The sequence below is a fragment of the Apis cerana genome, linkage group LG12, assembly GCF_029169275.1.
Source record: "Apis cerana isolate GH-2021 linkage group LG12, AcerK_1.0, whole genome shotgun sequence".
NCBI classification, from domain to species: Eukaryota; Metazoa; Arthropoda; class Insecta; order Hymenoptera; family Apidae; genus Apis; species Apis cerana.
In genome coordinates this window covers 7260574-7273267 of record NC_083863.1, presented here as the reverse complement: position 1 = coordinate 7273267, position 12694 = coordinate 7260574, and the positions used below count along the sequence as shown (strand labels likewise).

Here is a 12694-nt window from a genome sequence, read left to right as displayed (position 1 = left end):
TTGACGATTCGCATCAAGCCGCCTCCGCGTACACGCATGGATCGTTCCTCCTTTATGCGCCTCTTGTTTTTCGATCGAGATCGAGAAAGAGGTCGATTCATTCCTGAATGTGCTAATTCTTTTCGAATTATCTTAAATTTTGTGAAATCATTATGTAATTATCGATGGTAAGTTTGTGGGAGAAAATTGAAGATGATTTCATAAAAAAATTAGGGAATCTTCAAGAAATTGAACAATTTTCAAAAATATATATATTGGATAGGAAAGATTGGAAAATTAAATATTATTCCATCGGGAAGAATGTTAAATCGATCGAAAGCCAAACGATATAAACAGTAAAATTTTAAATTTTGCATAAAGTATAATAATAGTTGATCGATTTAACTTTTAAATGGTTCAGTCGTTATCGAAATTCGAAGAAATATTATTTTTTCCACAAATTTCTCCACAATCCCAAGGATTCCTTCAGCAGTTACACCTCTGCATTCTTCCATCAACGGAATATAAAATCTCTAAAATTTCTCCTCGCCAAAATACTGGAAACGAATGATTCGATGCGTATCGAGATGAATTACACATTCCATCACCGCCAATTCCAGGATTTTGCACGAAGCCTACAGCGTTATCATCGTTAGCAACGCTGTTCTCGATGCAACGACGCGTATCAGGCTCGGCGATAAATCTTGGCGAAAGTGGCCCTAAATAATACGATACGTGCAGCCACACGAAACTCGACGAATTCGTGGAAAAATGTCGCTCGTTTCATTAAATGAAAGGGCTTGTAGAGCTTCGTTCCCGTAAGCCACGATTTCTTTATCGTGGTTCGGTTAATTATCGGTTGATCGTGGAAAAATGGGAAATGTTAGTGAAGATACGAAAGAAATTTAATTATCGTTCAATTATCGATAGACGACGAGGAACAAATTTACGTTTGGTCGTGAATTACGGTGAAAACACGGTCCCACCATTACCATTCCTTTGATAACCAGAGGAAATTGTTATACTGATGGATGGTTATTGTATGGTTGGAAGCTTTTGCAGAATTTTGTGTGAAGCTTGAAATTGCATATTAAAGTAAAGAGATGATGAGGAATTTGAGGAATCGTTAGTTTCAGAAATTTTCTACTATGATACCGACGAAAACTGAATTCATTAATTCTGTGCAGCAGTTACTGTGCAGTGGTGAAACTGAGTAAAATATAGGAATGTTCGAGATTTGTAATTATTTACAAATTATCCTTGTAATGATAATACGTATCGTTATATTATTCTTTGATTCGTTTAATTTTCTCGTCAATAATAGAAATATTATTTTCTTTCGAGAATATTATCGATATGAAATCGAGAAAAAAATATCAAAGACGATTTCCGCTTAAAAACGTGGTGAAAAGATGCAGTGGTGTGGACGCGAATTGCAAAAGCCCGGTGCGAAACTTCGAGCATGTATCAAAGCCGTGGCAAACACGCTCGCCACGGGGGTAACTGTGCAAACAGGATAATTAACACCTTTCGACCTCTGCATTACGGGTGCAACGAGCGATTCTTGTGTACTTTTCCATGCGCGGATTTCGCGCCGTTGTTTGCGCGAACTTGCGATCGATCGATGCACTCTCGCGCGAAAATTCGCATTCAAGGCAAAGATTCAACGTTCACCGTGATTAACAACGATCGTTGGATACAAGTTTCATATCTGTGATTGTCAAAAACCATTTTTACATATATATAAATTAATATTTAGGAAAGGATCAACGACGATAATTTTGTAATTGTTGTTATACAATTTTGTTGAATTCTATTTATTTATTCTATGTATTGTTGTGTTCCGTAACTTTAATAATATCACGCGTGTTCCCTTTTCTGTTATGCTTTCAATATATTAATTCTATAGAAAGAGAAGAATCCTCCATCTGTTGTGAACTAGATACCAGATGGACTTCCGCGAATGTCAAACTCGTGGAAAACAACGCTCGATCATCGAACAATGAAACCTCGTTCGCTCTTTACGAATTACGTACTATTCTTTACATTTTTTAAATTCAACACCGAATAAAAAAACACAAAAAATTCGCAACGCTTAAATCGGGCCATCATCTCGTCTCCATCGTAAGGCGAAAGAGGCTGCAAGATTTATCGCGATTCCTCCTCTTCCCTCTCCTTCTTCGCCACCTGTCTTTCCAACTTGCACTTTTCCTCTCGAAACGGACAGAAGTAGCGGCCGAGGAGAAGAGATCGGGGCGGAAAATCCGGTCGTGGCCGAGAATTTGCTCGTGCTGAATTATTCAACCAGCCAGCCAGCGAGCGAGCGCGTACGCGCGATCATTGACGGCCTCATTAATAATTTGTCGCTCGATCAACGAGCCCTCTCGAAACGGGACCCCTTCTAAACTCAGGTTTCGGAGGTGCACTCGCAGCCTCTCTCGTCCTCGCACGTGCCTCGAATGAAACGCACGCGTGCACGCGCGTCCGCGCTGAGTCATCGGGGACTTTGAACCGCCGAAAAACTGAGAATACTAATAAGGACGAGCTGGGATGGATGTACAACGGCTCGATCGTGAGCCGAGCGTGTCCTTTCGGATTAACGCTTTTTCGACGCTCTGACGCTGCGCTCGGACGTTGATCAGAAGAAAAGGGGGGTTATTCTTTTGTATTCAGTATTTGCTACTATCGGAGAGTGGTTTTTAAGCATTCTACGAAAGTAGAACGAGGAAAGTATGGAATTGGGAGAAGTGGAAGGATTGTGCGGGTTCTGTCGAAATAAGGAACTCGATTCGGAATACGTCCAATATGGAATTGCAAAGTTTGATAAATTGAGATAAATTGATAATTATTCCTCGATTTGTAAGAAAGATTCGAATATATTTTACATCCTCAAACCTATTCCCTTCGCACCGAGAGACGAGGAATTGCGCGCGAAAAGCTTCTTATCTTGGCAAAAGCTTCGATTTCACTTCTGGAGGGTTCTTCATCTCGCTTGGAAGAAGATATTCGACTCTCTTTCGATCGAATACGGAATTAAACGGCACTTCGCTTAAAGTCATCGCGATGGGAATAGGCGGTTGGTCCATTAAGCGGAGTCAGGTGAAAGGCTGGAGGGGTCGAAACGAGAGATATCGCGGAATACAATCTGGTAAAAGCCGAGTGACCACCGCGTGTGCGAGGCTTAAGGGATGCTTCCGACCGGATTTATGGAGCCTTAAATCCCGGCCAATGTTCTTTTCCTCCTCCGCCTCCTCCTCCTCGCCATTCTTTTTCGGGGGTTGCCACATTCGTGATGCGTCCTTTTTCGTCACGCGGCCGACAAAGGAGCTAATCGAAGGCAACTTTTTCTCGATACGTTGCATACGTCTCGAAGAAGTTGCTGAATATAGATGCTTCTTCGTGTTTCCACAGCAAACGTTGCCGCTCGTGTTCCATTCGAAGCGAAGATGAAAGAAGAAATACACAACTGGCTGATTTCGTTATCATCGATATTGATGCAATCTTAATAATAAATGTATACATGGAAGAGGTACATTGACGAATAATAAGAATCTTTTATAGATAGAAAATGTACGTAATTTTGGAAATTAACACGTAATTGCGAAAGACTGCATAAAGTTCTTGGACATAGTTTAAAGTTTGCCACGTGGTTACCTCGTTTTTCTCGAACGAGGATATAAGATTTCCAAAGGCTTTCGTATATCGGTTTTACCGTCCGTGACGGCTGGGCCATTGTCGACTTTTCCATTCTTCTTTCGATGCTTTATTATTCCATTGAATAACGCGCGGTTTATTATTTGTTAAAATGATGTTTGAACGAATATAGAAGATTTTTCTTAGTATCGCCGGGTTGTTACGAAGTCACGTTGACGTAAGGACGAGGTAGAAATTAAGGAATACGGTAGCTGAATCCGTGAGGGAAGGGAAGAATAGTTTAACGTATTCTAAAAGGAATTGCTTACACAACGGGTAAGGTGGGCACGTCGATCGATAACCGCACGTGAGTTTCATTCGGGACACGTGTGTCGCGTGAAAAATTTACGTTCCTAACGAGATTCACCGGTGACGCATCTCAATCGAAAGGATTCGCCGAACGATTGATAAATTTTTCGACCGCTTTCACGATATTTATACGTCTCTTGTATATATATGTATATTTTTATAATTCTTTTGCAATAACGATTCATATTTTTCCCAAAGATAATAGTTCGCGTAGATCTAATTCTTCTTTCAAACCTGTGCGTGCAATCGATCATTTATATCTTCCCTACGTTCCCTTAAACGCGATTACTGTATCATCAATCACAAAGGAATTATTCCTCGTGTTCATCCATTCTTCTCTACTATCCTTAATATAACACGATACGATATTAAAAAATTGAGTTATTTCTATCCGATATCTTCTCCATTTCTCGTTTAAAAACATTTACCAGTTTAAATCAATCGAGCAATTTCTTCAACTCTGCGACAAAACGATCTGTACGAGAAACAGCAGGTACGGTCTGAGTAAGAAGAAAAAGACAAGGTAACAAAAATCCTTCGAAGAAAACCGTTATAGGAAGCTCCAGCAAACGAAGTAACGAAGAATTCCAAGAGAAATTGAAACGTCGAAGCGGGAAACCTCGTCTGGGTCAACCCAGAGCCCCGATACGAACAAATTCACTTTCAAACTCCGATTTATCATCGACGTGGTTAAATCGGGGCCGACATATCGAGTTAAATCGCGCGAAATACCGCTTTCGGCGCATTGGCCGTGCGCAATTATTGATAGAGCAACGGCCGGTGGCGTAGGCCGCTTTCACAATCGAAAGGGTGCAATCAATGTGCCGTGCAACGATTTAAATTCATGAATAATTCCAGCCGAAGATCGACGAGGTTTCCTCTCCTTTTCCGCCTATTTTTCTCCTTTATTCGCCGTCCTCTTCCATCCACTCAATTCGGCTCTCTCTTTCTCTCTCTCTCGGTTTAATCAGAGAAAATCCCTTACGGGAATGCCTCCTTTCCGATCTTGGAACGAAGGTCGTCTGATGAAATTTCGAGACGTTCGCGTGAGTTTCAATTTTGAAGTTGAACAATTTCACGATACGAGAACGGGGAGAACGATCGATCTGTCTGTGAAAAAAAAAGGGAATCGAGGTCGTTACGATAAAGTTATCATGATGTATTTTTTCTGAAAATGATATTACCATTTAATGCTGTAATTCGTCATTTTTTTTTCTTTTCCCTCGTCTAACTTATTCTTTTATCGAATTTTTTTTTTTAGAGTATCTAGATTCAAAAGTTTGCGTTCTATTTTATATTTTATACCACGGTTCACGTTCGAGCAAATCCGTATTAAAAATACTATTTGAAAAAGTACGATTAATCCGAAAGACCAATTTACTTTCACTCTTCCATATGATTCGACCGAAATTAATTCTAGCACGAAATCCTCTGTAACGAACGAACGTCCTCCACCGAATGAATCGCGGGGCCGCGTAAACAATTCTCGTTCGATTTGCATCTCCTCTCTGCCTCTGTTGCTTTCCCACACTCGAAATAGCCAAAAACTTGGCAAGAAATCGATGACGAACAAACGCAAAACGGATCGAAGATTGTCCTGGGAGGGGAAGATGATCAGATAAATACGAAAGTAGCTTTTCCACGTTTTATTCTCCCGTTTATACCCCGTTTTTCTATTATTCGATTCATTACAGCGGAGATCCGACGATAAATCCGCTCGTTCGTGTCCGAAAAAGCGCATAAAAATAAAATTCTCTCTCTGCGGGTTGAAGGGGTGGAAGAAGAAGCGGCATTGAAAATTATCACGGGCGAGGGGAGCGTCCGTCCTGATTCGTTCGTTCGAACATCTGTAGAGAAGATATTATGCCCGTTTCGGTGGGAAGATCAATGGATGTTGAGGAGAGATAAATTTGCACATGAATAAGAATGCGCTCTTGATGACCGGTATGGAGGGCAGTGGAACGGTTTCTCTGAACGATGCAGAAAGAGAATTGATTCTGTCGAGATTAAATGGTGGGGATGATGAACGTGTTTTTGTTAACTGAGCAGATGTAATAGATTTTTTACGTGTTGAAATTAAAAAGATGCGATCAGGAAGACAAGAACAACCCTCTCGTTGTTGGGTACGTTTTTGGATACGATTGAATTTGGCGGAAATGCGATAACTTTCTAACTTTATTTCGACCTGCAAGGAAATGTTAATTTGCTTGTTACAGAGAGAGGCTACGCAACGAGATGTGGAACGCGAACGACGACAACGAATGGAGGCCGAAGCTCGGGTGCGCGAGGCTACGGCTGAAGCTGAAAGAGCACGCTCCAGGGTTCATCATCTTCAGAGAGAACTGGCCAGGTAAGATTATTCCATCTATATTCTGTTCATTATACGGATTTTGGCCCGATTGTAATTTAAATATTTGACAAATTAGATTTAAATTTAAAAGCAAACGTACAAAAAGAAAAAAATATATTTCCTCTTTGGAAATCTAGTTAGAATGAATAAAAAAATTCGCTGGAGTATCGACTTTTTTTTTTGTTGTTGTTGTTGTTTTTCCCATGCGCATCGTTTGCACAACGCGTTTCCATTTAATTAAAATACATCGAAACAATGGAACAAAAAAAAACGCTGTTCGACCAGTGGAATGGAAAAAAATATGTGTACGTACATGAAATATATATACCAGGCTAGTTGAGCTCGAAAGGAATACGTGTTTTTAATTTTTTTTTTTTTTTTCATCGATTTCAATTGACTTTCGAAATTAATTATCTCGAAAATTCCGTCTAAACAAGTTGAACAAAAATTTTCATCGTCATAAAATATTCCTTTTTACGCTTGAGATACACGTCTTCGCGTCTCCTAACGTTTCTTATATATATATATATATCTTTTATTACAGATTTTTTTATCGCACGCATAATTACACGTATAACTCCCTGATCGATCGGTTTCCTCCATCGACCCTATCCTCCAAGTATATTTTGCATCATCCTGATGCAAATCAAGGCCTCCCAAGGTAACCCAAGAAAACCTGCACACACCATTTTGCACACAAGAGGTCCACCATTTCCATCGATAGACAGGAAAAGAGAAATCAGGCCTGCGTAAATCGATGCGGTTGGCAAACATCCGGTAATAATTCGAGGCGGCGCTTGTCCGACATCGATCTCTCCTTCCTTTACCTTCCTCTTCGCCCCTCGTCCAACGCTCTCTCTCTCTCTCTCTCTTCCACACTGGCCGTGAAAATCGCCTATTTCATCGCAGACACACCGCTTTATCCGCCGTCCACCCCGGCAAAAGTATCAACCTCTCTCGATATAACGTTATAAATAATGAAACCGCGTTTCCCACGCAATAACTAGCGGATTTTATGGTAAATCATCGGCATTGGCGTATCTCCAATAACCTATCTCGACCATCCACCCGCCTCGATGTATTATCGCGGGGTTGTATCGAGATTACGAGTTTTCAGCCTGAATCTGTGTAGCATAGTAGTATGGCGCGTTTGAATCGATTCACGGTGAACATTTTACGTACCCTTGGTTAACGTTTGAACACCGGATGCAACCGATAGGTGTTGTTCGCCGTGTTGCGTGGGATTAGCGGCAGGCGTCTGCGTTTGATGGCAGGTTTGCGGAGATTCGAGTGTTTGCGCGATTCATCATCCGTTGGATCGCGCGGAATGTTTTTGGGATCGTTTCGAACGATGATACGAAAATATCGGGAGAAACCAAGTGTATCGCTCGTTTATTTCAATTCGAGGCGAGCACTTCAGAAAGTATCCAAAGATAAGGGATTATTCTTCTCTCGCGTTGGACTTTTATCTACATCGGATCGTATCTCGCTCTCGGAAATGATACGATGGAGCGGAAGTATCGTACGTCGCATCCAAGTATCGGAAATTGAAACTGCAACGTTAAAAAGAAGAGAGAGAGACGACTCTCCCGTTTCCTCGAAGGATCACGTCCACTGTAAACTCTGTGTAGATCGTGCCACACCTATAAATCTTTGATCTCGCAAGAGGAAGTCGTACAAAAGGATTCCATTATCGAACAATTTTATATAATTCCCCATTCACTGTTAATCGAATGGTTGAACGGTTATAACGGTTCGTATCTTCTTGTCCTTCCTTTTATCCATACACTAACTCCGGTGCTAAGGAACGAATTAAAACGGTCCATTAACAAATCTTATCGACTCGTTATTTCATGCTGGCAGAGCGGCACGAGTCGATGTAATAACGAGCAACCAGTAATTTATATCCCTTCTCGATACACCGGGTGTGCAAGATTCCGGAAATCGATTTCTTCGCTTCCCTTCTTCGAGTTAACTTGCTCGCGTGTTTTAAATTATTCGAGTAACATTGGAGAAAGATTCGAAGTCGGGTGTTAATCGGAATTCGTAATTCGATGATTACGCAGTCGGGACTGCACTGGTTCGGGAGAATCGTATAAATTGCATAATTATACGCGACTCATTAGTCATGTCCAATTACACAGAGCAAGCGTTAAATAGGGCATTAACTGCGGTGTGCGCAAAATGCAAGCAACGTTAAAGCCCACCTCTTTCGTAAATGGATAAAATTTCATTCCTGCGCCCCGATCGTATCGGGAGGAAAAGGGAGAGGGAGGAGGGGGTGGTATTGAATTCGAAAATTTTCATCGATACGGTTGTCTGCGTGCCATGGAAACCGGAGATATTTCGATAATCAGAAAACGGTACGCGCATAGATTTCCTTTTCGTCGTTTATCTACTCTACCCTATCCTATTAACTTTTTTGTTTTTCAATTATATTTTCCAAAGGAACAATAGACATGATATAGGTTATATATCGTGTAGATATGTTTTAAATTCCGTTCGATTTATTTTTCGTGTATAACCCAAAGATGAATCGATTAATAATTCGTCGTACTACAAAAAGCAAAAATGTTTTTCCAGAAGAGGATCGAGGCATCCCGTCAAATAATTTTGTTACGTTCCTCCTCCCATCGAGAAAAAAAAGGGAAGAAAAACAGGAAGTATCTCCGAGCAAATTCTCACCCCCTTATTTCCCGGCCGCATCGCATTTACGGCAACAATACCTACTAAAAGTAGCAAACAGCGATTCTTGGCTGGCTTCTACGCGTTATGCGAGACGATAAAAACTGTGTGTGTGTGTGGAGGCTGTGCGTATATCGAAGCCAGCCAAGCGAAAGAGAGAGAGAGAGAGTGCACGTTAAAGCGGAGCCACCCCTAGCGTCGAACGCATCTCCGGAGCAGCAGGGTCGAAGAAGGGGTTTGCTCGTGGCATTTTGCCACGGGAAAACGAGAACGAGCGAGCCATTGTGCGTGCTCGAAAGCGGCGATGCGCTTCTCGCGCGCGTTGCATCGATGCAGAATGCACCGTGTAGCATTCTGGATATGCCTTTTGCAGTGAGTGTCGGGGATTACGATGGATCGTTACGGTGTGTGGAACGTTTTCGAGGAAAGTGGCAGGTGAAGAGATTGGTTCGATTGATGATACTCTTTTCGCAGGATCAAGGTAATTCGAGACGATTCTTTATTTGTAGGTTAGATGTACTCGAGATATCTTCGAATATTTTCGATAGTATTTTCTTTAGTAAGTATTTGTACGTGGAAAAAGGTCGTTTCAATGAAGAAAAAATATGTATATCGCGTGTATCGTTTCATTTGTTTGCACTTGATGCACTTTGCGCTCGATCCTGACAATGAGAATAAAACTTAATCGTGAGGTATCTCGTCCATGAAGGGATCTATTAATTCTTCGTTATTCCAATCCGTGGAAAACTGAATTCGGACGAGAGGACATTTAAAGAAAAACGCCGTTGATTCCTCCGCTGATAGTTCTCGTAATATAACGCAAAAAGATCTTTTAGATACAGGAAAATAAGAATGAATTTGAAGACGTTCTAGATGAAATTTCGTTGATAAGAAATGTATCCCGCGTTTCCTCTGGAATATAAGCCTGTCTCCTTTACGATTTCTGCGAGATGCCATCCCCCCAAAACCGGTGAAACGAATTTTTATCGCGAACCCCATTTGGCACCGGTATCTCGTATTCCCCCGCAGCCAATAGCCCCGAAAAATCTGGAATGTCTACGCATTAGGTGTACTGCAAGTTTGAATTTTATCAAGAAACTTCTTGGCTCTTTGCCGGACGGTTGAACGTATCGATTGGATCGTTTGCAAACTCTTGCCATTTTTTGATACTTTCTCCACGAGGCAAAAGTATTATTTCTAAAGTATCATATTCTTTTCGTCGTTGTACAAGAAAATTCGACGAAAAAGAATTAACTCTAAACACCGAATCGGTATAATGGATGGGAAGAAAGAAGGGAAGGGAAGCTCGTCTACTCGGGAATATTCATGAAATCCATTTCCATCTGACGGCATGCCGAATGAATCTGATCCAAGTCCGAGGAGTACGCCTCGGGGATGACAGGCGTGCAACTATTAGCTGAAACTTTGCCGGAGAACGATATTCGGGGCCGCGGAATTAGCGAAACACTTAACAAACATGAAAGCATTTAAGCAACGAGGCTCGAAAGCAACGATACCTACCAGCAAGAAGATGCCTAATAGAGTCTCGTTAAAATGCAGTTCTCAACTTGGAGAACAGTCTGGCCGAACTTGAAATTACTTGGGAATCGCCCAGACCGAATCCTCCCCGAGGATATCTCTCGTTCCTTCGTGTGGAAATCTTATTTCTTATGTACGATTAAAATTTTTGTATCTTTTACAGAATTTAACGCGATAAATATATATATATTTGACAGCTCGATCGTGTATAATTTAGGTGAACAATTTTTCTCAAACTATCGTTGATCTCGAAATGTGTTCAGAGATATTTTAGCAAATTTTGAGGAATTTAGGAATTTGTTCAACATTGAGATCCTTGAAATATTCGGCATTCCTTGGATCCTTCTTAGATTCTTAACTGGTTGCTTTTTAGAGATTCCAAAATTATATCTGTTGTAATAAATTTGTTTCGAATGGAAAATTTCGTCAATCTTGGTTGTTCGATATATGTTGATAAACCGTAGCAACGAAAGTAGATTCACTTAGGGAGATATCGGTGGGGAATCGGAAAGTGGAGGATCTATCATGATCAATCGCGTCTGGTATCCGCTGGAAAGTCGATAACAGCCGTGCACACCACGGTTATATCTGCCACGCTAGCGACGGAAATGACAGTCTACAGACAGCAATAACGACGCCACCCTTTCGAGACCCCCCATCCCTTTCGCGTCTCAATTCATCCCAGCATCCCGATAGGACGTCGTGTCCGATAAATCCATACTGTTTTATTGCGTCTTTAAACCAAATTACACCCCCCACCGTGTACATTTCGTTGCGGAGAAACGTTCCATCTACGTCTGCTGCCTGCGCGCGCTCTATAATTTCACACGCGTTCCTCATCAACATCCCTTAAGAGAGAAGATTCCACCTTAAATTATCTTCCAAACGTTAAGTACATTTCTTCGGTTAAATACGTAATAAGAACTCCAATAAAATGATTTTTTTTAATGTTTATTTCCATGTGATATCTCTTAACTCAAATCAAACAATTTAGAATTCGAATGAAATTCGTGTCTATTTTTTACAAAGAATTTACTAATTTTTTATTATCCAAAAAATAAAGTTATACATTGAATACTTGGTGTATTGGTCAAACTTATTAGATTATAAAGCAAGGGTGGTTGAGAAATTCGTGGAAATTGGTAAAAGAGAAGTAAGGATCTTCGAAACGAAAAATATAAGTACTAATTCTTCTCGCTGCACGTTCCAGGAAGAAAGGGAACGAGCGTTGGCTCACGCATCCGCGTAACACGCAAACAGAATGCGTGTACATACAGCGGGTGGACATTATATTTTTTGTTTTCGAGAATGTAAAAGCGACATGATGCATTACAACCGGCCGGATATACCGACTGACGGTTTTCTGTCCTGAATGAATAATCACGTTGGTTAACGTGACACGTTCGTCCATCCCCTGTACGCGTTTCCTTCGTGCTCGAATCACGACTTTTCATCGACCGAAAGATATACTTTCTCCTCCTCTTCTCCTTTCTCCAGTTAGATTTTTATCAATAACGAACGAAGCAAGATATCAAACGTTATGAGAAATATTATTGAATTTCCTTTTACGTATCGTCGCGTAATTAGAAGTTTTCTATCTCGAACGAATTCTGACCACTCTGCAATTATTCTCTTAATTAATCACGAATTAAATAATAGATTAACCGGACTTGTGCCCGCGAAATTAACTAAACATCGCGGTAAACGAACGCGCGGACAAGCGAATTTAATTAATACATTCGATCCGTGTTAATTATTAATACCGCTCGAATAAGTTCAAGCGCGTGGATAATTTGATAACGGTCAGAAATTTTGATCGATACGCGTACGATTGGGGATGAATAAATAGAGGTATCGTGAAATTTTTGGCAAACGTGAGAGCAATTAATTAATTAATTAATTGCTTTGGAAGGATATCGAAATTATACACGAATAAATAAATGGAGCAAATGTGTTCCAATTCTAATTCCGGAATATCGTCTCTATGCGGTCTATGCGATGATTTCCGTGTACAAATTATTTTAAACCCTCGAATTAATCTCGAAAGGTTATTTCGTAAACGTGACTCGAAGACACTCTTGGTTCCTCTTATTAAAAAACGCGAATTGGACGTAATAAATGGCGTGCAAAGTGTTACCA

General features: G+C 40.8%; 1 protein-coding gene across 28 annotated transcripts in view; it reads left to right on the top strand.

Annotated features, from left to right (window-relative positions):
- The window catches only part of LOC108004228 (uncharacterized), a 262800-nt gene that overhangs the window by 224671 nt on the left and 25435 nt on the right, over window positions 1-12694 (top strand). For all 28 annotated transcript variants that reach the window (XR_009832161.1, XM_062082826.1, XM_062082817.1 and 25 more), the window contains one exon: window positions 6198-6331. Coding sequence is in view for 27 of the 28 variants with exons in the window: in XM_062082826.1 (XP_061938810.1) it covers window positions 6198-6331 (134 nt within the window). In the remaining variant the exon portion in view is untranslated. The remainder of the gene's footprint in view (window positions 1-6197; window positions 6332-12694) is intronic.